The sequence below is a fragment of the Amblyomma americanum genome, chromosome 1, assembly GCF_052857255.1.
Source record: "Amblyomma americanum isolate KBUSLIRL-KWMA chromosome 1, ASM5285725v1, whole genome shotgun sequence".
Classification (NCBI taxonomy): domain Eukaryota; kingdom Metazoa; phylum Arthropoda; class Arachnida; order Ixodida; family Ixodidae; genus Amblyomma; species Amblyomma americanum.
The window spans coordinates 556,943,853-556,971,802 of NC_135497.1; the positions used below are offsets into that span (position 1 = coordinate 556,943,853).

General features: G+C 44.1%; 2 protein-coding genes across 2 annotated transcripts; one reads left to right on the forward strand and one right to left on the reverse strand.

Moving 5' to 3' along the window:
* Nucleotides 1–699: 699 nt before the first annotated feature.
* LOC144116359 (uncharacterized) lies at nt 700–10,904 on the forward strand. Its single transcript, XM_077651129.1, has 10 exons — nt 700–1,169; nt 5,005–5,257; nt 5,451–5,598; nt 6,016–6,128; nt 6,211–6,375; nt 6,528–6,714; nt 6,833–7,075; nt 7,915–8,086; nt 8,818–8,966; nt 9,036–10,904. The coding sequence occupies exons 3-10, from the start codon at nt 5,523–5,525 to the stop codon at nt 9,197–9,199; spliced, it is 1,269 nt and encodes a 422-aa protein (XP_077507255.1). The 5' UTR covers nt 700–1,169; nt 5,005–5,257; nt 5,451–5,522; the 3' UTR covers nt 9,200–10,904.
* Nucleotides 9,044–27,950, reverse strand: LOC144129983 (uncharacterized). Its single transcript, XM_077664035.1, has 4 exons — nt 27,828–27,950; nt 16,697–17,002; nt 10,912–11,064; nt 9,044–9,164 (listed from the first exon to the last, which is right to left on the reverse strand). Exons 1-3 carry the CDS (start codon nt 27,948–27,950, stop codon nt 10,912–10,914), a joined length of 582 nt encoding a protein of 193 aa, XP_077520161.1. The 3' UTR covers nt 9,044–9,164.

Below are 27,950 nucleotides of genomic sequence, written 5' to 3' on the forward strand. Positions count from 1 at the left end.
CTTATTGATCCGAACTCGAGCGCAAGATACTGCGACGCTGTGACAGCCTGCGCAAAATATCAGACACATTTAGCATAGCGTGTACCGCTACTGCTTATCGCCAACCATCGCTCGTCCCTCCTAGCGCGCTGGTTGGTCACGGCGCGTCCGAATAAATACCGAGCTGAACCCAACTCCAAACCGTCTCTATGCTGTCCCTAGCTGAACCAAACTTGACGCTGCCTGTTCCCTGTAGTTTTAGATGTCCCCAACCGCGAGGTGCGCTTTTTTCCACGTTTTCTACACGCGCGAACTTCAGTTTCCGCCAGTGACGATCCATCATGGCGTTACGAGGCATGCTCGTTGCCGATAGTCAGCTGAAGCGTTTGTGCAGGTCTCGGTTGCGGTTTCGTCCGTCGGTCGAGACCTGCACATTCAGCTTCAGCGGCTACGATGCTGTGCGCCTTGCAAGCGCTGTGCGGCGCATTAAAGGGAAGCTGAAACGGTTCTCAAATCGCATGAAACGCTGTGGTTGGGAAGAAAGGACCTTGAAAATCATGTGTGTAAATTTTTTCTCGATTCTGTTCGCAAAATGAACCGCAATCGCTTATTAAAAACCCGCCGCCGACATGCCCCCTTTGCTTCCGGAAGCGCCGAATGGGGGTATGGCAGAAAAGGGGAACTGACGGAAGTGACGCCATTCACGGGTAGTCGGCCGGCCGGCCGTCCCGCTTTGCTTGCTCCTTTTCGGCCTGCGCTTTGGTGAACGACGGATCAACGCAATCATCTGCCAGTGCCGATTACTTTCTCTGGTTCGGGCGTCTGTGCCGAGTGCGTGCAGCGACTAGTCGTAGTCATGCCTTCGTTTTACGCAGCGTTCGGTTGCGCGAACACTGGCGGCCGAGACGACGTGGTGTTCTACACGTACGTTCCCAAAGGACAGGAAACTTTCTGCGCGGTGGGTCACTGCCGTGAAAAGGAAAAACTTCGTGCCTACGAAATCAACTGTGTTGTGCTCCGACCATTTCCGCGACAGTGACTATCATCGAAGCTTGGGAACGATGCGGACACTCGGTATTTCAATTAAATCGGCGCGACTGAAACCCGGAGTCGTTCCGTCAGTGTTCCCACACAACAGAAGCACTTCGCCACCTCCAAGAGCGGCCTTCGCCAAAAGAAAGCGGCGTGAGGTAAGTGTTTTAACGCACGCTTGTGTATTTAGCGGTTCCTTGTTTCTGTGGTTCAGCGTTCTGCGAACCGTGTGTAGCCATATGAAGGACGCAGTAGCGAAGAGCTCGCCTACCCGCTTTTACATCATGCATTTCTCAAAACTGAAATGCGGCTGCCACGCCCGGGTCAGGTCCCCCTTCATCGAAATCAGCGTGCTAGAAATCGGCACCCTAGGGCCATAACCACTGAGCTATCGCGGCGGGGCAATTTTACGTAACAGCGTATCTCTCGTTCGGTCGAAACGCCGTCGGCGTCGTCGTAGCAGTAGTTGTAGTTGCCGGCACCGCGCGTCGGAAATATTACTTTCGGGTGACCACCGAGATATGTGAGACAGGCGTCCTTTCCTTTCCATAAATTGTCCAACGGTCAAGGCGTCGCGCCGAACAGGTGATGGCGCTAGAGGTAGCGAGAGAAGGAGCTAGAGCTAGCTAAGGTGCGAGTAAAGCTAGAAGGGAAAAGATGCAAACCCAAGAGTTGGTGGGCTGAGGAGGTCAAGAGGGCAATAGAAAAGCGCAAGGAAGCATCCAGGGAACACAGATATTCCAAGAAGAGGGGGGAACCAAAACCCGAAGTAGACAGAAAATGGGATACCTTCATAAAGTGTAGAAGGGACGCATCCTATTTGATTAATGAGAAAATTAGAAGAAAGGGTGCCCAATGGATGTCAAAAGTAAATAAAAAGGATAGAAAAGCAGCCCAAAAATTCTGGAAACATCTAAATGCAATGAGTAATAAAACTAGGCTAGAACAAAGGTTTATTGTTACAGATGAGGGTATTCGACTAGAAGGGGATGAAGCAATAAAACACATAGGAACAAGGATGACGGAAAAATTTTCAGCAAAGCACGTGGTACATAATTTATCGAAGGAGGATAGACCGGTTACAGCAATAGCTTCACTTGAGCAAGGAGAGTGGGAAAGGGCAGAGAAGAAGGTTCCTAGTGGCACATCAACAGGACCAGATGGTATCCCGATTATGTTGATGAAGAAGTTAGGACCAAAATCCAAGCAAACATTAATACAGGTAGTGAACAAAATGATAGTGGATGAGAAAGTCCCCGATGAATGGCGATTAAGTAGAATGAACATGATATATAAGGGAAAGGGGGACAAAGCAGACGTAAGTAACTATCGCCCCATAACAGTGACGTCTGTGGTTTACAGGGTGGTGATGCAAATTATAAAGGATAGACTGCAGGCTTGGGTGGAGAACGAGGGGGTGCTAGGGGAACTACAGAATGGGTTCCGGAAACAAAGGAGGTTGGAGGACAATCTATTTTCATTGACACAGTGTATAGAAATTGCGGAAAAGGAACATAGGCCCTTATTGCTAGCATTTCTGGATATTAGGGGAGCCTATGACAACGTTACTCAGGAGCGTTTGTGGGACATATTGGGCACATTGGATGTGGAAAATGGAGTAATTAATCTTTTAAAAGATATATATAGAGGTAACAGAGTGCTCATAAAATGGGGAAAAAATGTATCAGGGCCTGTAGAGATACAGCGGGGGCTTAGACAAGGATGTCCTCTGTCCCCTTTGTTGTTCATGTTGTACCTGCAAGGTTTGGAGGCCAAGCTAGAGGGGAGCGGACTAGGTTTCAACCTATCTTTTTTCAAGCAAGGGGAATTGATTAAACAGACATTACCGGGACTAATATATGCGGACGATATAGTGATAATGGCTGACAACAAGGAAGACCTGCAGAAGTTGTTAGACATATGCAGTACAGAGGGAGATAGATTAGGCTTCAAGTATAGTAAGGAAAAATCTGCAGTCATGACATTTAATGAAGAGGGCGGCGAGCATAGAATACAGGAGTTCGTGCTAAAGGTAGTGAATGAGTACAAGTATCTTGGGGTGTGGATAAATAACAGTGTTGAGTATCTGACAGAGCATGAAAAATATGTAATGAATAAAGCTAGTAGGAATGCAGCTGTCATGAAAAATAGGGCACTGTGGAATTACAATAGGTATGAAGTGGTAAGAGGGATCTGGAAAGGGGTGATGGTTCCTAGCCTGACCTTCGGGAATGCGGTCCTGTGTATGAGGCCAGATGTTCAAGCAAGGCTGGAAATTAGGCAACGGGGAGTAGGGAGGTTAGCTTTGGGAGCACATGGCAATACACCAAATCAGGGGGTACAGGGTGATATGAAATGGGCGTCTTTCGAGAGCAGAGAGGCTAGCAGTAAGATAGCATTTGAGGAACGATTGAGAAGGATGGAGGAAAAGCGGTGGGCTAGGAAAGTTTTCAGATACCTGTATATAAAGAATGTTGACACGAAATGGAGAAAGCGAACTAGAAAATTGACAAGCAAATATCTGGACAGCAGTAAGGGGGCAAATCAGCAATTATCGGTTAAGAAAAAGGTTAAAGGAACAGAGAGAGCTTTGTGGAAAACAGGGATGCTGACGAAATCGGCACTAGAAACATCATCAGCCCTACTACACCCACTGCAGGGCAAAGGCCTCTCCCATGTCTCTCCAATTAACCCTATCCTTTGCCAGCTGCATCCACCCTTTGCCTGCAAACTTCTTAATCTCATCCGCCCATCTAACCTTCTGCCGCCCCCTGCTACGCTTACTTTCTCTTGGAACCCACTCCGTTACCCTTAAAGACCAGCGGTTATCTTGCCTTCGCATTACATGCCCTGCCCAAGCCCATTTCTTTCTCTTGATTTCGACTAGGATGTCATTAACCCGTGTTTGTTCCCTCACCCACTCTGCCCGCTTCCGATCTCTTAACGTTACACCTATCATTTTTCTTTCCATGGCTCGCTGCGTTGTCCTTAACATACCGGACCTTTAAACAGGAAATTGTCAAAGAAAATATCTATGATAATTGTAGGGGAAGTTCTTTGTTGTTTGAGGCCAGGACTGGAGTTTTGCGGACTAAGAAGTATAGAGTCAGGTACCAGGAGATAGACACTTTGTGCATTGCGTGTGGAGAGGAGGAGGAAACGGCTGAACACTTGATACTTTTCTGTAAAGGGCTTCACCCTACAGTGGAAGGCAGCGGGGCTGACTTACCCAAGGCATTGGGGTTTAGGGATAGTGAAGGGAAAGTGGATTTTAAGAGGTTAGAAGTAACCAAGCGAAGGTTATCTGATTGGTGGCTAAAAGCAAGACAGGAGTAAAATTTCACAAGACATGGCTAGGTGGCTTGAGCCACCGCCCGATGTAAAGGGTTCAGCCGTATCCATCCATCCATCCATCCATCGGCGTTCAGTCGACTCCTTCGTAACGCTGCAACACGCTATCTCGTCCCACTTTTTAAGCCTAGGCATCCACCAAATTTTTTTTGGTTTGGAATACGTGCTAGCAGCACTGCAGTAACTGAAAGTTTAGCTGTGCAGCGTAGAATTGGCACCTTTCGTCAGAGTTTTTGATTCACCTTCTTACCATATATCTATTGAAATGTTCATGTTCCAGTAGTTTAAATCGCACCACATCAGTGCAATGGAAGTAGTTTTCTGTGTGCTTTACATTGACGCAATTCAAGCCTGTTCTGTTTAACTGGTATAAATTTGACTTCTTTTGAACATAGTGTTAGAACTTCTTTTGAATATAGTGTCGCATCTTTCAGGATGCAAAAGAGCAGAGTGCACAAAAGGGCATTTCTGTGTATATTAAATTCTGCGAGGCTCCTATTCTTTGGATGTGGTCTAAGACAATGAGGTCATCAATACTGAAGAAAGAAAAGCTTTTGTCTGTGGTTTTCATGCATTTTGATGCATGCGTGTCTTTTCATAATAAACCTGCATTTGTGCTGCCCGCATTTCATGCTCTTTCAGGTCCTTGTACAGCTGCTCGAAAACATAGCTCCTCAAGAAGTTGCCGTATCACTACCACCATCCCCAAGCGAAGCACTTGTAGCAGAAAGTGTGGCAGAGGCAGATGATGTTGCAAATAATGTTCCTGACACTACTGAAAAAAGCTTCCAAGTTGTGGTGCGGCTACCAACACTCTGCAAAGGATTGCAAGCATATGTGAAAGCACCGAAAACATCACGAAAAACGCAGACAAAGCCTCAAGGTGTTTCAGTCGGTGGGGTAATCTTGTCATGTTTTTTGTGCATGTCTTCATATCGAGCACATATGGAATGTTCACTTTAATATTTTAGTTGTAGTTGTGAGCTTCAAAATATTTTAAAGCGAATGGATCTCTTCTTTATTCTTAATGAAAATTATGACAATGAGCTCTAAAATATTTAGTTGAATACATGTTCCCTTCTCTTAAGGTGTCCAGGTTGGGAGCTTCCTGGTGGATGCAGCTACCCAAGTGAATTTTATGGTAGAGCCATACGAAGAGGATGACAGCCTTACTAATTGTGAGCCTGAGCCCGAACATCACGACGACTATAGCCCTGACAATGACTCCTGGCACGAGTATGTTTTGCTATTCTTACTGCTGCATACCTTTTAGCTTGAGGTACCATTTTATGGAGCTTATAAGATGGCACAAATATAAACTCCATGCCACTGCTTCACAAGTTTTCACTATAAGAATCCTGCTTTTTTTCAGGTGTGACAATTGTGATGGGCACCTATGTTCGCAGCAGCAGTCGGCCATAGATTATTCTGAGAGAGGAATAGTTTTAGTTCAGAAAAAGCACCTGAAAGCATTGTTTGAAGTGTGCCACACGTGTCTTGCACCTTGCACGTGCAGCATTCGCTGCGAAGGAACTCTTATTGAAATACATGCTTGGTGTCCTTCAAGGCACCAACTGTGCTGGAAAAATCAGGATGTTGTGAGACAACAGCCAGTATTAAACTTGCAACTTTGTGCTGCCCTTTTATTTTCAGGCAATAACCCCACTGCATCTTTGCGAATGTTGTCATCAATTGGTGTTGAGGTAGTCACCGACAAAACATTCTTCTTCATTCAGAAGATCCATATTTGGCCTGCAATCGACAGAGTAAGCAATTGTTTTGAAAAAGTTATGCTTATTGAAGATTTCACGGCAAGTGCTCACTGCTTTCAAAAATCTTTTTTTGAAGGTTTGGAGGCAGCAGCAAGAGCAGTTGTTGAAGGATGTCAGGGGCAAAGAAGTCGCCCTTGCCGGCGATGGGCGAGCCGATTCACCTGGCTTCAGTGCTAAATTTGGCACATATTCTTTGTTGGACGTCCAAAACAACAAATTGCTGAACTTCGAGCTTGTCCAGGTTTGTTTTCCTTTTACTTTAGCCTTCTGGGACGGCCTCTTAACTCCATACTGCTAAATGCCGTCTGCTGCAGAAGTTATGATTACTTTTGTTTCTGCTCTATATTGGCAATTTCTATCATGAGAAAAACAATTATATGTTGTATATTGCAGTCCAATGAAGTAGGAGGCAGTTGCTACATGGAACTAGAAGGCCTCAAACGTGGCCTGCAATTTCTTGAAAACCAAGGCATCACTGTGAAAGCTCTTGTGACAGACCGACATATTCAGATCAAGGCGCACATGCGAAGAGAAAGACCAGGCATCCAGCACAAGTTTGACGTTTGGCATGTTGCAAAAGGTACTTTGAAGCAGCACATTTTGTGGTGAAAATATCGTCATTTGCAATGTTTTCTGTTCAGTGTGTTTTGTAATAAAATGTGAACACTGATTATTAGCTCTTGCATTATGCCTTTTAGGTGTCTTCAAGAAAGTGACTGCCGTATCTAATAGGCGTGATTGCAAGGACCTGCAGCTTTGGGCTAAGTCCATTCAGAACCATCTATACTGGTCAGCTGCATCCAGCCACGGGCACAGTGACCACATTGTTCCCAAATGGTTATCGCTTCTCAACCACATTAGGGATGTGCATGTGCACAATGATGCACTGTTTCCAGCCTGCCTTCATGACAAGCCTGAGTGCCGGATGTGGCTCAAAAAGGGTAAGTAGAGGCCTAGCAGAAAAAAAATATAGAAAAATTTAACATGTTGGAAAGCAATAAAACACTCTGCTTGAACACTTTGCTAGAATCGAAAGCTGGGAAGGGTGGTAATGCTCATTATGTGTAAAAATACACGAGGCAAAATGAAAACTTGTACACGTGCTTCCTTCGTGTTCAATATTTCTTCCATCAAAGAAAATTTGTACATTGTTAACTGTGAGCTCTAACGTCTTTAAATAACTCAATCTGTGAAAAAAGACCATAGTGGAGACCACCTAGACTTTCTAATAGTGAGCTGACATGTGTCATCAAACGATAACAAAGAGCATTTCAACCTTTTCTGAAATGTAATATTTCAGAAAATTTTTTTGCACCCACTCTCTCGTTCCGTGTTGCTCTTTGCTCAGATAGTGTAAATGTTCTTAACTCAATTCATTAATCTTTATCTCAAGTCTCTTATTTCTGTCTGAGCAGAAATGGTATTGTTGAACTGATTTATTCTGACCAGTATGTGACTGCCCTGAGTCAAGCAGGATCGTTAACATAAATAGCCCAGCATTTTTCACATAATGTTATGCTTTGCATACGAATGTTTTTTCACTCTTTCTATGCCATCAAACCATGCCATTGTACCATCCTTGCTCTATTGACACGAAGTTTTTTGCCAAGAGCAGAAAGCCAGGCAGAACCTTTCCAATTTGACTTCGAGTCTTCACTGTTTGATCACTGTGAGCACTGTTTGATCAATGTGAGACTTGTCTGCCCAGTGGGAATACACCAAGAGTACTCAATTTGCTTACTCAACTTTGATTTGTTTCACTCTCTCTCCTGTTTTTCAGAATCGAAAGCATTTGAAAAGCTAAACAACATAGCTACCTCAAAGGTCCTATTGGCAGACATGCTGAAGCTATCAACTAAACACCAGACTTATGGTCTGGAAACGTTTCATAACCTTTTATTGCATTTTGCCCCAAAGAACTGCCAGTACTCATACCTTGGTATGAAGGCAAGGTAAATCTCAACATCTCAAGTCTGTTTAATTTGCTTGTGTGTTTACATATATTCATGTAAACACACTGATGTGAAGGCATGCATGACCATGGATAAGAAAATATATTTTGGCTACGCATGAGGCCAGCAGCAGTTCCATCACTGTGAGCAATAGAGACACCGCATGATTCCTTAGCCATTTGGTCAGCCAAGCGCCGTACGTAAACAGTGTTTAGGCAGCCTGGTTTTTAGAAATATATGACCGCTTGCATTTCAGAATGACAGCGCCATATTTTTTTTTTGTTGCAAGACTAGAACCATACTTTTAAATGCACCAGAATGGACTGTGTGTGCTTGCAAAAAGGTCAAGATATACTTCGAACCACTTGTGAGCATACTGAAATAGTGTATTATGCCACGGAAAAAGAAGAAAGAATATTTGATCCAATGAAAAAAAAGTAGCTGCATTCTGAAATAAACATTCACCAAAATTTCTCACATTTTTGAAAAATAACCAAAAGGTCAACATCCTTATTATAATAAGTGTTTCTCAAACAACAAATCACCTGTGGTGGCAACTAGTTATACACAAGAATTCCTACTCCACACATATTCATAGTTTGCTACACTGTACTAACATGGTTACCTTATGGGGCGACAGTGTACAGGCCGTTATATATGACCTGCGCAAGAGACAATCAATGTTACATGTAATTACTTACTGTACTCTTGATCACTGAGCATTGTATCAGAACCCAGTTGGCCGTCATGCATTACAATGAAAACTGTGCACGAAGTCAAGCCTGCCGACTGGACGGTGCAGCCCGTTGGAACTCGAAATACCCAAAGGCCACAGGAGGAAAAGCAACTGCTTGCCCTGTAAAGGAACAACCAACATATGGTACGTGCAAATGGTTTTACTTGTTATCAAAGCAGCATTGCTTCATGTCATTCTCAAATTTCTTTTTAGGGTACGTACAGACACTTCTGAACATGGTCATGGTAGAGGCAAGCAGGACATCAGAGGCCAAGGAGACTGCACTCATGCAGACCCCACCACCGCTGAGCAGTGTGTTTTCAAGGGTACCAAAGGAAGAAGCTGTAAAGCAAAGGAAAACACGATTCAATAAGTAATGTAGGCTCCTCCTTTGTTGAGAGCAGGAAATCAGTCCGCCTATCAGTGCGTATTGTCTTCAGAGTCCTGGCTCTCGCGTGCAAGATCCATATGAATGCTGTCGTCAACAAGCATGAAGAATCAGAACGTGTGAGGAACGCATAAAGTAGGCGCAATCTAGCAGCCATGCCATTCGAATGTCACAATAAACTCCATGTGTGTTCCAACCAACGCCTCTCAGAATGCTGCTTTCAGCCGCAACACTGAGTTAGCACTCGGCAATAAAAAAAGGTTTCCGTGTGCCGCACATTCCTCTGCTGAGCTTCCAGCAAATATTATGCTGAACTTCAGTGTTTGCGTCCTTATGTTACTGTCTTCATTTATTTACCTGTGGAAAATACTGATTTTTTAAAGCAACTTCATGTATGTGTTGCAAAATAAATATCAAGTAAATCCTGTTTTTTTTTTTGGAGCTGCATTTCTATTGTAAAATCGGCTTTCAGAGTTTAGCCGGTGCATATTGACATATTTGCCTATTTATATTAATTAATTATTTAATTAATTTATCACAGTACCCACAGCGCCAGTTTGGCATTACAGTGGGGGGAGGGGGGGGGAAGAAGTACATATATCATTGACAAACAGCAGTTTATATAGAATATAGTTTATATAGATACAGATCAGGGCAAATCGCCGTCACAACAAAAAGAAGGAACAAAGAAGCAGAGCATAACCGTACATGTGCGAAGTGAAACAAAGCGGTTCTGTTGACGCAAGCACAAAGTACAGAAAAAAAAATTCAAGTCATACTGCTGAAGCAAAGGCATCATTTGAAGATAGCGATACAACATCGCCGGGCAACCTGTTCCACTCACTGACCGTCTTAGGAAAAAATGACATCCTAAGAAGCTCCGTTCTGCATCTATACTCTTTAATCTTAAGTGGGTGATCACGCCTGCCAGAAGTGTACTCCGGTGGCCTTATGTAGCTATCACGATTGAGGCCGGTTTTAGAATGATATATATTGTGCAAAAATTTTAATCTGAATGTTTTTCTACGATTTTGAAGTGTATTCCAGCCTAATGTTTCCTTTGCTTGGGATGCGCTAAAATACCGAGTATAATTTTGAACCACGAAACGGGCTGCTAAGGTTTGTTCTCTTTCTAGTTTCTTTATGTCTGTCGCAGTCCACGGGTCCCAGACAGTACAAGCATATTCCAGCATTGGTCTTATGTTAGTCTTGTAAAGCAGGTTCCTTGTTTCTAAAGGAAAGCAAAAATGTGTAAGCTGTTTGTGCAATATAAGAGTATTAGTCCACATGTCGTTAATAGAATGAGACACGGACAACTTGCTGAAAAACAAAGCCGTGCACATCTTGCAAAGTGCAACTGACAGAAATTTCGAGTTTCTGCAGTTGACGTTGTTGCATGACGTTTATGCAATAAAGCCGTAATGTAATGAATGCTAACTGAAAGAAAACAACTTTCAATACATGCTTGTGCCAAAACTCGAGATGTTTAAAGTAGTAAATGAGCCACCGATGCATACTGTGCAGCATTCGTTTGTGCGTAACCATGTTTATGCATTAAGGACAGTTGCCGGGCCAGTTGGTACATGATCTCACCGAAAAACAGCGCGCTTACACGGGACACGAGAAAGTGTGTGCGTGTCTCCTTTCTCGTGTTCCGTGTAAGCGCGCTGTTTTTCGGTGAGATCATGTTTCTGCACTTACCTAAATGGAATCCCAGAAATGCTTGAAGCCTGCAGGGTACATGCTTAGCTGCCCTGAATGTAACACTTGTTTCCACAGGCTCCAGTGCAGCTGTAGGTATTTTATCTGTGCATGAAAATGTGCCACCATATCCATGCAGTTGTGCAGTGGGAGCTGCGGAGAAGGGATGCAACTGTTCACGATCCAATCATTGAGGATCCATCTTCTGTTTTGGCATCTGCAGATGATCATTCATTCTCACTGAATGAACCTCCTGTTCACGAGTCAGTCAGTGAGGACACATCTGCAAATGATTCATTCCCAGTGGATGATCCTGCAGCACTATTTGAGAGCATTCAAAGTGACATGATTCAGTCACAAGACTGAAATGTGCTTGCAGGTGTTGACATGGAGCTTGCTGCTCTTACACGCGAATTCAGTAAAAAAACATCAACCGACCCAAAAGTGGGAGCGTTGGGGCGTGAATACATTAGCAAACTTGCGCAGGTTGTCAGTGGGTGTGCCGACAAAGAGGAGGAACCACCTCAGCCTAGGCCACCTCCTGCCAATAAGCGACAAGAAAAGCAGTCAAGGTATTGGCCCAAACGCAGCAATGCCACCGCTTCTACATCAGCTGGAACATGTTCTCAAGGGGAGCATGTGAGACAACAGCTTGAATGTCAACAGGGTCCACCTATCCGCATCGCGAATTATGATCCATGTATCCACATTCTGAGAGAGCACGACTACGTAAAGCTCTCCTGAATACAATTACAATGAGCAACCGCAGCAGCTTCGCTAACTATTCAACCTTTCTATTATGTACACCCTAAATTTTAGTCTATTTGTTTTCGTGTAACAAGTATACAAATGCATAGAAATCTAAAAGAAGGGTACAGCAGCTATGGGGGATCACCAGTGACCTTCACGCTGTGGGCATGATAAGGAACGCGTTATTGGAGGGAGGACACTATAAAATGCACACTTGTGGAGTGTGGCATTTGTTTGGTAGCTCATCTTTTGGTGGCCAGCACTGATATATGAAAGGAAAAAATACAGTAAACAAAGCTGTCATTTAAACTTAGGCTGGGAATATGTTTGACAGCTGTCAAGTCAGGCAGCAGTTGAAAATTAAATTTGCTTTGTGTAATTGGAGGTATGGAATAGTTTTTTCATTAATTTGAGCCTGCTTATATGTTCAGAAAACGGCAGATAATTAGACACAGTTAAGAGTTCAGTATGCTTTCTGGAATTTGAAAACTCAGTACAGGTTTACATTTCAACTCTCAGTTCATGAAACTGCCACACATTGAAAATGTTTCTGTTCATTATGTGTGCAGACCTGGTCTGGGGCCTTTTAAAAAGTTAGGCGTGTAACTGTCCTTATATTATGCACACCTCATCGTCATGGAAGGCAGCCCAGTCACGCTCTCACTCACATCCACTCAATCGCACTCACACTCATGACCACTCGTACTGACAGCGACTCGCTCACACGCGCGACCACCAACTCACACTCACGTTATCCCACTTGTGTCACATGCATGCGATACGAGTGCACTCGTGAGTGAGTGTGCTGACCTGTGATATTATGTAGGCAGTGGCACTAACTGGCCTGGGTGGTACACCAGTGAGAGGTGCCACCAGTGCTGGCGCCACTTGTGCTCAAGCTGCTTTTGTGTTCCATGAATGCTGCAGTGTGAATGGGCGACATCCATTTAGAGTGTTTAGTTTGAAAAGTCTGTCCTGTCCCAGCAGTGTCTGTCTGTGCCTTGTGAAAAAGCATTTATTTATTTATTTATTTATTTAAGATACCCTCAGGGTACAGATGTACGTTACAGAGGGGAGGAGCGGATACATATACAAGGCAAAGTTAGCACATGAAGAAAACAATAAAACAAAAGAAAATATAACAAGGTACAAAATATAATTTCTAAGGCGGCATTGGTGTCAAAAATATAATAAAAATGTAACAAGGAACACAGTACACAATGAAGATTAACAAATGAAAAATGGTTTAACACTATGCAAGAAAGAAGCTTTGCAACGCGGATTTAAAATTTTCTTCTTCAGTTATACTTGTTAGTGATGCGGATAGGTTATTCCAATCATTGCAAGTCCTGGGAAGAAACGAGTTAGAATGGGCAACCGTGTTTGAGTGTGGAATGTAGGCCTTTTTACTTTGGTTACGGCGATATGAAATGTATGATGGGGGTTGAATCCACAAGGAGCGCAATGTTGAGTTATAGTGGTATATTTTATGAAAAAGTGTGAGGCGAGATAGCTTTCTTCGAGTTGATAAGGGCGGAAGATGCAAGTATGCTTTCATATTAGTAACGCTGGCTGTCCTTTGATAGTTATTTAAGATGAACCGGGCTGAGCGATTTTGTACTGCCTCAAGGGACTGTATGAGAGTTACTTGGCCGGGATCCCAAACAGATGATGCGCATTCGAGTTGGGGACGAATGTAGGTTGTATACATTAATAATTTTAAGGATGATGGTGCAACAGAGAAATTACGACGAATGTATCCAAGAGTACGACTGGCTTTGGCGATAATGGAACTGACATGTGATTTCCAAGAGAGATCATTTGTAATGGTTACACCAAGGTAGCGGTATGATGTCACAGACTCTAATAAGACGTTATTAAGAGTATACGTGGGATCTGATAAGTTAGTGCGAGATACCCTCATTGATTTACATTTGTTAATATTTAATTGCATGCACCATGTACTGCACCATTCATTAATTTTATTAAGGTCATTCTGAACTAATAGGACATCGGAATTATCAGTAAGTTTACGGTACACAACACAGTCATCAGCAAATAGGCAAATTTTAGAAGAAACGCAAGAAGACAAGTCGTTTATGTAAATCAAGAATAAGAGAGGACCCAGAACCGACCCTTGCGGAACGCCGGAGTGGACTGGGGCCGAAGGTGAGTTAACTTCATTAGTAGTTACAAACTGAACGCGGGACGTGAGGAAAGCGCGAATCCAATCAATTACTGTAGGGTCAATGCTTAAGAAGCTTAGTTTATGAAGAAGTAGCGCATGGTTTACCTTGTCAAAAGCTTTAGAGAAATCAAGAAATATACAGTCGATTGAAAAACCAGAGTCTAGATAGGCATGCAAATCATTAGTGAAGGAGACAAGCTGAGTTTCGCAAGAGAAATGTTTGTGGAATCCATGCGGGGCACTTGAGAAAAAGTTATTTTCAAGAAAGTTAACAAGATGTGTGTATATAATGTGCTCCATGATTTTACATGGTACAGATGTAAGGGAAATGGGCCTGTAGTTGAGGGGATCATGTGTTGGACCTGACTTGTGGATGGGGATTACTTTTCCAGATTTCCAGTCAATAGGTATAGTGCCAGAGTTGTACGATTGTGAGAAAATGCACACTAGTATTATTGAACTGTATTCCACCGTATTTAGCAAAAAATTAATATTGATCTCGTCCTTTCCGCAAGATAATTTGGGTTTTAAGTTATTTATTACAGCTTTGATACCTGTTGACTCAAATATTATGGGGTCCATGATCTGATAATTGGTAGCATTCAAAACCGGCATTGGAGTGGTGAGTACTGGGGATGAAAATGACATAATAAATGTGTTGTTAAGCACATTTGAACAGAGATGAGGCGGCACTGAGTCCCCAGAACTGGTGAGTAGTGATAAGACACTCTTATTAGTGTTGCCTCGAATGACATTCCAAAATCGCTTTGGATTAGTTTTTAGTAACTGTGGAAGAGTAGTGTTTAAAAATGAAAACTTAGCTGACCTTAAAGACGTGACATAAGATTTGGCCGCTTTTTTGTACGCTAACCAATGAAATAATTTTGAGGACTGTTTAGCTGAACGAAATAAACGCTTTTTCTTGTTCGATAACCTGTTTAGATGAGTGTTATATCAAGGTGCTTTGTTGCTAGTGTAGGTGGTTCTAAGGGGGACGTATCGGATGATTAACTCTGAAATTTTATTTTTGAACATGCCCCAGTTAGCTTCTATGGACCGATCAAGATATGATGGCAGAAACACATCTAGAAGTGAGCAGAGTTCGCTGTTGATGGCAGGGCAGTCAGCTTGGTTAAAATCACGAAATTTTCTTTTTTGTCTGCTCGTTTTTGTTTGAGTCACCGTTAGCGTGAAATGTAAGACATCATGATCGCTCAGCCCAGGCAGGTGCGAAACAGTCGATAAGTTGTCTGTTACTGTCGAAAGAATAAGGTCGAGAATTGATGATGTATTTGGTGTTACACGTGTAGGAGAACTAACGATCTGTGATAAGCTGAAGTCTGAACAAACGGAAAGAAATAGATTGGATTCAGCGGACGAGGGATTAGAAAAGGGGTGATCACGTGACCAGACGATATTCGGAAAATTGAAGTCACCTAGAAGTAAAAGTTCAGCACCAGGGAAACGCGTGACAATCTGATTTAGAGAATCGTGTAGGTTGTCGCAGAAGGATGTGTTGGCCGAGGGAGATCGATAACATACGCCTACTATTAACTTTTTAAAGTTAAGATTTAGGCATTAGATCTAAATTAGTAATAACAGGTACAACAAAACAATCAATGCATTCATTAATAGCAATTAGGACACCACCACCAACTCTGCCAGTTCGGTCACTCCGGAAGACAACATATTTATTTTTACAATGAAACAGTTCACTATCTGTTATTTTGCTGTTTAGCCATGCTTCGGTTAATACAATAATATCAGCATTACAGTCTTCAATCATCGCGCATAATTCATCTTTTTTTGGGTAAAGACTACGTATGTTTGTGTAAAGAACTGAACAGGCGAGAATTTTCGAAGCACCTCCCCTCTCATAATCCTACCTAGTAGACTTCCCGCGACCATAGCGGAGAGTTCTGCTTTGAGTTTCACTCGCGTTTTCAGTGGCATTTTCAGGAGCATTTTCAGACGCATTTCCAGAGGAATTGCTGATTTCGTAAATGACGCCTTCGCTTTCGTTGTAGCCGTAGCACTTTCCTTCGATAAAAATTTTCTTATAGCCGAGTTTGAAGGATATGCCGCCTTTGGGTTTGCCAAACTCTATTAATTTTTTTCTGATATTACGCGTGGCTGGGCAGAAGTCTCCAGCAATTCCTTTCCCTGTATTCTTCAACGACTCCCGTTTCGACATGACTAGTTCTTTTATTTTATAGTTCTCAAATCTTGCTATAAGTGGTCGTGTTTTGTCATTGGCGAAACGCCTAATTCTATGTGCACGGAAAATATCTGAACTACAGATATCAATTTTCATAGTGTTCTTTATAAGTTCGAGAACTTCTTGCTCTGATTCGGACGATGTTTCTTCTGCACTGTCAGTTATGCTATAAAAGACTAAATTGTTGCGTCTAGATCGGTCCTCTGCATCATCAAGACGGGATCGAAGCGCAATATTGTCTTTCTCAAGGCGCTCTACTGTGGCATGCAACTCTTTCATGTCCTGCTGCCAGTGCTCGAAAACAGAAGTTTGATTTTCTACTTTTTTTAATCTTTCCTTTATTTCCGTCATCGCCTGTGAAGCAGACTGCTGCTGTTGTTTCAGTTTGACATGCTTTCCAACATAGTATTTTGCGCTAATTCAATTCTCTTGGAGCGTTCGTTCATGTCTTTCAAGGTTCGCAAGATCTGCGCAAGATCTTCAGGACCCGGATTGCTTTCGATGTCGCCGCTAAAGAGCAATAACAATGAACAGAAAGGCGCAATCACTGCTTCTGGGCACGGAAGCACGACGATAAAGCGGTTATCCGATTTCAAGCAAGGAAACGGTAATTTGGAAAGATAACCAACCTGTAGAACGAAGAAGGTGTGTAAGTCATTGATGCTTTTCATCATCGTGCCTCCGCGCCCACTGACAAGTGGGCACTCGATGCCTAGTTTTATACGTTCCGACTGTGATGACGTTGATGTTGCTGGTGCGCAGTGGTGGATCCCAAGGGGGCATATGGCCACGAAGCCAGTCGAGAGGAATGGCGGTTCCGAAGCAGAAGCGGCTTCACAGGATGCAGCCGCATCGTAGCCAGGTCCCGCCGCAGCCGAAGTAGTCTCCTGCTGGGGGCCCTCTGCTGTCGTCCCAGCTGCCAGCACTGCGATGAGCTGTAGAACGAAGAAGGTGCGTAAGTCATTGATGCTTTTCTTCATCGTGCCTCCGCGCCCACTGAAAAGTGAGCACTCGATGCCTGGTTTTATACGTTGGGCTCTACAGTGTAAAACTTTCCAGTGGTGTGCTCAGTGTGTACATTTGTGGTGTGCAGCCAAGTGGCACTAACTCGCCTGGGTGGTACGTGATTGAAAGGTGCCCCCAGTGCTGGCGCCACTTGTACTCAAGTTGCTCTTGTGTTGCATGAATGCCATGATGTGATGCGAGAGGTGCTGCTAGTGCTTGTGCCACTTGCATGGTGTGAACAGTTGTAATATGCTGTGACGACGCAGACATTTCTCATGTCTGCGGGTGGTTATCCACATTATCCAGGCGAATATTTGATGACATCCGGTCTGTCGATAGTAAAACCAGCCAAGGAATCTCTTTCCGGTCATCCTCAGATGCTTCACCCCTTTGCACAATTGCAGTGCAAAAAAGCGCTCTGGCAGCTGACAGCTCAAATGTCGACTGGCATTTCTTTGCATAAGCTTTCAATGGCTTCTCGAGCTCGCAGAAATCAGTCCACATGTTCATTGTTTCAAGTGCGGAACGAAATTCGCTAGGCATTCGGTCTGTCAGTAGTAAAAGCAGCCAAAATCTCTTCCTGGTCACCTTCAAATGCTTCGCCCTTCTTGCACTTGCGCAGTGCAAGGAAGCGATGTGGCAGCTAACTGTCTTAGTGAGTGCCTTGCTTTAAATGCTGCCTTCTCCGCACTTCGGCCGCTCGTATGTAAGCGCATCGTAGTAGTATTTGAATCAATGCAGTTTAAAGTCGTGAATTGACACATGGGTTGCGAGGGACGCCGTATTGGAGGGCTTCGGATTAGTTTAGACTGCCCAGGGTTTTTATAGCATGTGCCAACATCGCACACACCACACCGCAGTAAGTGACTCCTGCTGCATCCTAGTTTTTCATGTTTCGTGCTGCCATGTTTGGCCCGTTTAAATGTTTGCGCACCTACGGTTAGTCATTAAACATTATACGAACCAGAATTCGTCAGAATTGTAACTTTGGCAGCTGGGAAAACGTGTCGCATGGTGTTGTATTTGTAATTCTAGGAGGAGACATTTCTGCTGTTCGCGATTTTGAGAGCTATCAACTGGCAACATATCAAAAAGGTCCTAATGTATTCATAGTCTAGGGAAGTGGCACAAACAGGCCAGGATGTGATGCGAGAGAGGTGTTGCTAGTGCTGTGGCCACTTGCATGGTGTGAACAGGTGTAATATGATGTAACGACGCAGACATTTCTCATGTCTGCGGGTGGCGGTGGGTCCGTCACACCTAACACTAAAACAAACAGTGCTTTCCCTTTTTGCCAGAGTGGAAGTCGGACTGAGGGAATTTCTCACTACTTTTGCAAATGCCCTAAATGTATGCTTCGTTTCTTTTGCTTCATCTAAGTGCAGAACAGTTTTGGATAATTCTGTAGCTTGCGGTAACTGCGTAATAACCAGATGTGTAATGCCTGGCATCACATATTGTTTTTTCTTCATCTCCAAGCTTTCTTTCCCTTAGAGTTGTTCCTTTTTATAAGCGCATTTTTCTTCCATTTGCATATTCAGGGGTACCCTGTAGGCAACCAAGGTATGGATCTGGCACGAACGAATGCCTCAGTCAAACCAGTTCGTGTTTTTTAATTGTCTTGGTACCGATTAAAACTTTTTACAGCCTTGTGTTTTCTTTGCATGTTGGTTTCCGTCTTGTTTAAGAGGATTCCAAAACTTCTTCCTGCTGTTTTATCGTGTTTTACCTTTCTATTCCTTTCTCCTTTTGGCTATGGTAATTTCGTGGCTGTATACTTGGTCTTGCATGGTGTTTTGTAGCCGCTATGTGATATTACTGCTTCATGTTTTTCCCTTTCTGTGGATATATTATACATTTCTGCATATATTTTTTTAACCAAACTGGTTTCATTGTGCAGTTATCTGTGCCGAATACATGATAGTCGCTTCTTTGCAGAGTGCTTACAACATGACTGCTTTGCCAGGACCTCCTTGTCAGGAACCTGTTTTTGGTAGTATCAAATAAAGGAAGACATGACCACGTAACTCTGTTGTATTATTTATTTGCACAAATCCAGGTTTGGATGTCCACAATAGCACAGAGAAGACAAGAGCACAATTCTGTTTCCTTAGCAGCGCAGTACCCCAATTTCTGGTTCGGCTGCGCTTTTCACTGATTTCGGCTGAGAAGTGTTAGTGTAAACTTAATGAAAACACAAGCCCAGAGAGAATTGCGAGCTGGTAATTCATGTAGACAGCAAACGCCGTCCCGCAGGACCAACAGCATCAAGTATTCTGTCGCCTGTTTTCATAAAGTTGCTCCCGTTACAACTCGGTGGGATTATTGTGAGAGCAGAATCGTGCTTCGCAACCACATGATCACTTCAAAAGAATACTTCTGCACACTGCAACCCTGCATTACAGGTGTGAATGGAGCACATACGCACAGGTGTTTTTCTTACAGATATACTATTGTGCTATCATTTTGATGACCAGCAAGCAGTTCTGCAGTTATTCTTTTACCTTTATTTGAACTCTCTTTGTTGCAACACACAGCAGAGAAACTCTGCCATGTTGTAGTGAGTTAGTGGCCACCTTATTTTTATTTTGACACCTAAATGGCGACAGAAGTGTTTGAAGAAACAGGAACACCTCATCGTGCAAACGGATGAAATGACTGCACCAGGTATTTTTCTAGAAACTTTTTCTACACACAATAGCTTATATATGCATACACACAACATGGTGTTTCAAATTATTGAAAACGAATTTTTATTTGAGAAGCTACGAAAGGCACGTACATCTATGCAGGTTGATTATACAGCAAGGCGGATATTACGTACATATTAAAACAAAGAAATGATAAACAGATATAAACTGAACTTCTTAACTTTTTGTTTTCAGAGCACATGATTATACTGACAAATTGAAAACCTTCAACGTAGCAGGCAAATTCAGTTTAAAACACTTCTAAAACAGTGTCGTAATTTGTGATATAGACCATAGAAAACATCCATTTGGCAACTCGTAAAAATTGCCTTTCCCGCACTACATGTTCATAAAAGGCATTGCACGAGGCACTGTTACAGGAATTGCGCCTATATCACTTATGTTCTAAAGCCGCCCATTTTCAATATGCGATGTGGGAAAAGCTAATTGAGTTCTCAGAACCTATACTCATGTTCAATATCTCGACGTCTGACGCAGGTTCTGAAATTTAAAAGCTGTTCTTGCGTCTGATTTTGACGCCCGTCGATTTTGCAATATAGCCCTGCACCATGCCATTACACTCTGAACAATGGTACCATAGAATCAGTAACCACCATCAAGTATTTAGGGGTTCACATAACATCAGACCTTTCTTGGAACAGTAAAATAGATGCGGTTATTAAAAGGTTCGTGACATGTTCTACCAACAAATGATTTTACGTTAGAGCCACTAGCCACGGAATTATTGCCTATACATAAAAAAAGGCGTACGGTCCTACGCGCACATTTCAGCTAGAAATTGCAATTAGAAGTTATCGGGTACCGCAGCGGTGGCCAAGTGGTTGAGCATCCGCCTCGTATGCGGGAGGTGCGGGGTTCGATCCCCAGTGCCGCCGGGTACCCACCGGTGATACAATGGGTACAAGCTTTCCCTTGGTCTGGTGCTCGGCTTATTTAGGGCGAAATGCTTGGGAAATGGGTCTCTGACCCCACCTTGAGAAAAAGAAAAAATACCTTGTGACATGGCGCTCTTTGGCCATAGCTGCCCTTGCGCCATAAAAATTTATAATCATCATCATCAGAAGTTATCGGCTCTAAGCCCCTCCCCTCTGCCAGTGACGGCCATATTGATGCAGCCTGAGTGTTGTCATAAATCGATAGCACTATCAACTCCAAAACTGCCGCGCACGGTCGGTGTGGAGCATAACATGCACCTACTCAAGTCCCACCGTGGCACACTGTGGTGAAGTCTCCAAGATCCGGCAGAAGCTAGGCATAAAACAGAAGGACACAGGCCTTTGTTGCCTTTGTCCCCCTGTTGTGGGGTGTGGGCTCCTCATTCTCTCGCCAGCATCGCCCCTCCACACCCCTAGCCTGAAAAATATGCAACCCACTGCCCTACCCTCACTATGCGCAGTTCAGGCGACCATTGGTTTGTGTCATCATAGATCGAGGGTACGACAGTGTTACCCGACTCCTGCATGATTCAGGATAACTTTAAAAAATAAATTACAAATTACTTGCTGCAATAAATCAGCTCATATATTGCCTACTTGTTCAGGGATGCTTAGCAAACAACATGCAATAAACAATTTGAGTCTGAAAAATGGTACCATGACCCCTTTAACAAGCCATCGAAAGTATCTGAATTCCTTACATGCAACCTTTGTTTAGCAAACCCAGACACAATGCTTTTAACATAAAATTCATTAGTGTGCTCGAAGTGGAATATACCTGCTTGATTTGGAACAGACATCACAGATACTTAGTAACAAAACTGGAGCCTGCAGGATGAGCCTGCCCAATTTATATCTAAGAATTACTGAGTGTAAAAGAAATGGAACAAATATCTGAACTTACCTCTGCTCGAAAGACGGCTAATATTTTCCATTCTGTCCTTTTTTCACAAATAATAGCATAGTCATTCTTCTTTTGCTAGGTGCCATATCACGCCGACCTGTCATGTTTTTACCTGCATTGATCAACTGAAAGAGGAATGTACCTTTCCTCCATCTAATTGCTTTTTTCATTCACCTCCCTTCCACCCCATTCGTCAATGGAATCAGCTGCATGGTACCATTGCATTACCTCCAGCTATAGTCTTGACCCTTTCATTTTTCTGTACCTTTCGAGCAAACAATGCACTCAAATGAACATGACTGTCTACTGCTATCTACCTTTATGTTAAAGTGATAGCGTTAATGGCCCCCTTCTCCAGAACATCTGGTGTCAGCATAGTGAGCAAAAAAAAACAGGCATGGCTCTAGCAGGTGGTCCCTACATAGCAACCTAGGAGGCAGGTGGGCAACGTGACCATGCGATGTCATCACAACCTGCCCACCGGATAGTGAGCAGACTGCCCACCGTGGCAGGTGGCAGTTAAATGAATGATTGGTCGCTCGGGAAGAGCAAGTGGGGCCGCAGAAGGCCCACCACTGGGGGAACCTGCCATCGCAGGGCAGTGGCGCATCGCTGCACCACTGCGCCAGGAGCGGTATGACGACTCCCACGGATCTATGAATGTAGAGAATAACCTTCTGTATATATGAGAATTAACTCATTACGCTGTTTGAGGCTAAAGGTGAACATAAAATCTTATACGCAATTTGTTTCTCTACTTCCGGTATTCAGTGCTCCAGTTTATACCAGCAAGATTCAGGTCACCAGCCATGATAATTTTACTTCCAAACGTGCTTGAGCATATATTAGAGCCAAGATATGTTCCTCCAAAATTCTAAATTGTGTAGATGGTATCCACATGTAAGAGACATTCTTGCAGATGCAGCTTGCACCACACAGCTTCAACATGAACATCTGCCATTACAGAGGAAGATAAGCTTTGTTTAAAAGTTGCAACGGCCCCTTCCCTTGACTCTACTTCTTTGCACACAATCACATACCTGAGTGGAACAGCTGCAGTCTTGCTTGCATGGCAAAACGGCATCCTACTTTGTCATGCATCGTTCTAACCTTCCCCTAGCTGAACCACATTGTGCATCCCGTTGTCTTTATAAAGACCGTGGCTTTAGGCACTTACTCGGTCGAACCACAGCTGTTAATTTGACTGGCCTGCCGCAAGCCATAAGTTGCTGGAATGATATTTCTGATCACACCGATTCATGACCCTGCAGTCTTAAAGTGCTGCTATGCTTTTCTTGGTTTATTATGTGCTGTTTTGTACTTTGTTAGTCATGTTTTAAATGTTCCTATAAACAGCAGAAATATAATTTCTTGTGTACTATTCTCCAAAGCCTTATATTGTACTACATATGGTTTTTTGTGCCATGTGCAGTTCTGTAACTTCTTACCCTACACACTTGCGTATTGTGTACTCCATTTATGGTGAAGCTTCAGAAGTTTGAAAAAAAAATATGGATATATGATTGCAATAGTGGGTAATGTGAAATTTGAGTGCAGCTCTTTAAACGCCACTTGCCACTGCTGGCAGGCGACGTGTTATGATGCTAGCAACCTTCCGGTTGCCCATTCCTCCACTCTGTTGGTGAAAAAACAGCGCACAAGCAGACACAGACAGAAAGAAGGGGACAAACGTCTGTGTCTGCTTGTGCGCTGTTTTTTCACCAAGATGCAAAACCAACTAGCCCATTCAGCTGCTTTACTCCACTCTGTCCCTGGCACGTGGCGTTTCGCTCTGCTACTACCTGCCATGCCAAGGGTGAAGGATTGGGCAATCAGTTATGCAGACTGTGCCAAGGACGCTGAATGCAGGAACATGCGCTCAAGAGCTTCTCTCTAAAAAGTGATGTCCTATATGTATGCCGCTTTTTTCTGTCCTTCGCCTTCTGTATATGCCCTTCTCACGAAATACTCCTATTTTAAACCTGTGAGTGTTTTGACTAAATGAATCTCCTGTTGAGAATTCATCAGGGAAAGGCAATGGTTTGGTTAATGGGGATTTAACGTCCCAAAGCGACTCAGGCTATGAGAGACGTCGTAGTGAAGGGCTCCGGAAACTTCGACCACCTGGGGTTCTTTAACGTGCACTGACATCGCACAGCACATGGGCCTCCAGAATTTCGCCTCCATTGAAATTCGACCGCCGTGGCCGGGGTCAAACCCGCGTCTTTCGGGACAGCAGCTGAGCGCCATAACCACTCAGCCACCGCGGTGGCCGGGGAAGGGCAACGATTGCTTTGGCTAGGTGCACAGCAATTTATAGCACAGTTACAGCATAGAAGTTCAATGCATGAGGAATTAAATGGCGAGGCAGTACAAGCAACATCAGCCCTGATCCTTTTGCGGTCTAACCAATAAAACAGTCCCAGATTACGCGTTGGAAGGTGGTGGAAACACCTGTGGTTGTATTAGCACAGTTGTAATTGCTGTGCATTTTTCAAATGACAACGTATGTGATCCCCACGCATAGCAATGCGTGAAAAAGTGAAAACTTCGCTGTGCAGTCGATATGATAGTAGAACTTCTTCGTACACTTAAATATTGGCACCTCATAAACAGTAGCCCAAAACAGCCCATTAATGTCTTTGCAAAACCATGTTGACTGAGCCCATGATGTCATCTAGGAATGTCTGAGACAGGAAGGTGCTGCGGTAAGTGTGTACAGACATCATAAGCGCAAGGTGATACCTAGCTGTGTACTTTGGTTCGTAGCGCTTTTCACTTTTATTTGCCGGCGAGAATTACATGGGTTGTGGGGCCTCGTTAGGCTAAGGCTTGCTGCCTTTGACATGCTGTCAAAGACCATGCTCTGGGCAGTACTGAAAACAAAAAATGCCTTATTTTTAAACCTAAAAACTAGCATGCCTACCAATATCCCGAACTCTCCGCGATATCCTGGCGTGATCGTTTACGCTGCGTACTGGTGAACGATCCTACAGTTTCGGTGTGGCACTATTATAGATTGAAGCGGAACTGAACGCCGGGAATTCACATAATAAAAACATAGGGTCACTGACCAAGTCAAAATTTTAAAGAAACGTATTGACGTTTCGGAAGCCCTACGGCTTCCTTGTTCACAATGGGTGAAACCAGGCAAAAGCATGCGTTTATATCTTATTCAAAAATGCGTCGTAATGATCTTGCGTAGTCAGCAGGCAGATTTCCTTGCGTCCGATTTAGTGTACCGGGAGTGGTTTGTATCATCAAGGACTCTAGATACAGGCGTCTAGAAGTGATTCGTTCTCTGGCAAGCACACGTGCCCCGTCCCAATTGATGACATGTCCAGTCTCTTGCACGTGTTCGGCCAGAGCGTTAGCAGCACTGCGTCCTTTCGCCACGTCATTTTTGTGCTGCTGGATCCGTCTGCACCAGTTTCCGGATTCCCCGATATAATTCCGGTCGCAATCTTCACACGGAATCTTGTACACGACCCCAGGATATCTGTCAGGGGGAAGCGGGTCTTTCACATTGACGAGCTCGTTTCTAAGCTTGCTTGTTGGAACGTGGGCAACTTGCACGCCGTACTTTCGGAATACCCGACCAAGTGCTTCACTGATATGTGGCATGTAGGGGATGGATGCGCGTTTTGGCTTAGAAGCATTGGCGACGTCAGAAGGTGGCGGTCGCTCCAGTAGTTTCTTTTTTGTGTTTGCCACAAAACTTCTTGGATAGCCATTTCTCGCCAAATCCCTTTCAACAGTCTTTAGCTCTTCCTTCAGGGACTGCTCGTTCGAGCACGTGTTTATTGCTCTTTCGACTAAAGAGCAGACGACAGAGCGCTTGTGTGCCATCGGGTGGACAGAATAAAAGTCAAGATAACGGCCTGTGTGCGTAGGCTTTCTGTACACGGTGAACTCCAGGCTCGTGGGTTTTTGCGTCACACGGGTGTCCAGAAAAGAGATGCAGCCATTCGCCTCCTCTTCCACAGTGAACTTGATTGAGGCTTCTATGCCGTTGAGGTGGTTTAAGAACCGTTGGACGTATTGTTTCTTTAAGATGCAAAAACAATCATCCACGTACCTGACGAATAATTTAGGGCGTGGCTCGAATGTTTCTAGGGCTTTCGTCTCGATGGCTTCCATTGTGAGGTTAGCCGCCGTCACGGAAATTGATGCTCCCATGGCTGTGCCGAAGGTCTGTCGATAGTAATTGCCACCGTACGAGAAATATGTGTTGGCAAGGCAAAAGGAAAGAAGCTTACATAGGTCGGGTACGTCGAAAGGTGTGCGCTCTTCAAGAGACGAGTCCTCGTTCAAACGAAGCTTGCAGGTTTCCACAGCCAGGTCAACCGGAACGCACGTGAAAAGGGAACAAACATCGAAGGAAACCATCACTTCACCACTTTCAAGTGCGACGTTCTTCACTTTGTTAATGAAGTCCACTGTATTCCGTATATGCGTCTCGGTCTTGCCAACTAGAGGAGATAAAATCTTGTGCAGGTAGCGAGACAAACTTTGGAGTGGAGACCTTGTAAAATCCACAATAGGACGCAACGGAACACCTTCCTTATGAACTTTCGGCAGCCCGTAGATAGCTGGCGCCGATCCGTTTGTGCAGAGTAGCTTGTAATATAGGCTTCTTTTTGACGGTGGAAGGAACTGAAAAATCGTTGACAGTAGCTTTTGAAGGTCCCTCTGGACTTTAGAAGTGGGGTCTTTGGGTAGGCGGCTGTAAGTTTCCGGGTCCTGAAGCAAATCTTCAATTTTGGCTTTATAAGACTCACGGTCAAGAATAACTGTGACGTTTCCTTTGTCGGCTGGTAGTATCGCAATCCTGCGGTTACTGCGTAGCCTTTCTAGTGACTTCCGCTCTTCTGAGGACAGAGGGCACACAGGGTCAGACTTGCGTATACGTGAAAGTATCCCTATCACCTTCGTACGGACTTCATCCCTGAGACCAACGTCTAAAAGTTGAACAGCGCTTTCAACGGCAGAGATCACTTTTCGTGAATCTGGTGGCTTTCCTTGGTTGAAGTTCAGTCCGTGACTTAGAACCTGGGCTTCGCTCGGAGTCAGAGTGTAAGAGGAAAGGTTCCGTACCTCAGACAATGGTGTCGCCCGTATGCCCCTTTTTTCGGAGGTAAGTTTGTCGAGCTTCGATTCCTGGGCCCTCTCGTGTTTTTCCTTTGTCAAGCGGGCTTCTTGGTTGGCAACGAGTTGGATCTCGTGAAAAACGTCTGGAGCCGAAGATTCTAGGAGGCGCCTTTCACAGAACACATCATTGTCAAGGCGTTTCAGAGTAAGTTTGCATTCTTCAATGCGGGCTTGGACGAGAAGGCGCTCCGCTTTGTTGATCACTTGGTGTCCAAAGGCAGATCTTACGGGTCTGTGCAGACGAAGGGATCTCGGCGTCACACGGTGAATCTTACAGGCCAAGTTGAATTGCAGATGCGTTCGGAAAGCTGCCAGTTTTGACGAACTACGAATGAAATGGCGGATGCTTGTAATGACTGGCTGCCCATACTTATGGCGTATGTTGATGTAGTCAAGAGTTTGACGAAACGTCGTCTGGTCAGGTAGAGGCATAATAAAAACATAGGGTCACTGACCAAGTCAAAATTTTAAAGAAACGTATTGACGTTTCGGAAGCCCTACGGCTTCCTTGTTCACAATGGGTGAAACCAGGCAAAAGCATGCGTTTATATCTTATTCAAAAATGCGTCGTAATGATCTTGCGTAGTCAGCAGGCAGATTTCCTTGCGTCCGATGCAAAGAAGCAGGCACACGTGCAAAGAAGCAGGCACACGTGACAGGCAAGGCGAAAGACAAACTGCACAGTTCTTTAACTGACACAACTTTCAGTGCAAGGTAGCATGCAGACGCGGCAGGCAACACGAAAGGCTCACTGCAGTTCAATTCACACACAGAACTGAAACATCCAATGCTTGGTGTAACTTAGAGGACCTGACGTTTGAAATTAATGACCACCAGTGCCGTCAAAGGCTTGCTTTCGTGCGCTGCTCATCTTCCACCATTTTAAAAACAGCCTGCTGGTACTTAATGCAAGTAAAAGCAAAACTTTCCTCCGCTCTTGCGCTCGTTGCTCACGCACTTGCTTGTCACGCAAGGCCAGCTACGAAACTTCTGTGCCACATTTCCAACAATAGCACGCATTGAATCACTTGGTAAACCTGAAACGTTCACTTGCCTTTCGTATGCTGGCGTCTTGCGAACTATTCGCGATGTTTTGAAATGTAACGCAAGCACACTGGAGGCGGCCATCTTGTCTACCGCTTTTTCGTCCCCTAGCGGTCGACGCAAGTACTGCCAT

Excerpts from the sequence above, each read along its gene's own strand:
- LOC144116359 (XM_077651129.1), top strand. The coding sequence starts at position 5,523 with ATGACAGCCTTACTAATTGTGAGCCTGAGCCCGAACATCACGACGACT. Across the intron at positions 5,599-6,015 it reads GACAATGACTCCTGGCACGA|GCAATAACCCCACTGCATCT; the intron begins GTATGTTTTGCT and ends TTTTATTTTCAG. Across the intron at positions 6,376-6,527 it reads TGAACTTCGAGCTTGTCCAG|TCCAATGAAGTAGGAGGCAG; the intron begins GTTTGTTTTCCT and ends TGTATATTGCAG.
- LOC144129983 (XM_077664035.1), bottom strand. The coding sequence starts at position 27,950 with ATGGCAGTACTTGCGTCGACCGCTAGGGGACGAAAAAGCGGTAGACAA. Across the intron at positions 17,003-27,827 it reads AAGACGCCAGCATACGAAAG|CTCATCGCAGTGCTGGCAGC; the intron begins GCAAGTGAACGT and ends TTCGTTCTACAG. Across the intron at positions 11,065-16,696 it reads ACACCTTCTTCGTTCTACAG|CTCCCACTGCACAACTGCAT; the intron begins GTTGGTTATCTT and ends CCTTCTCCGCAG.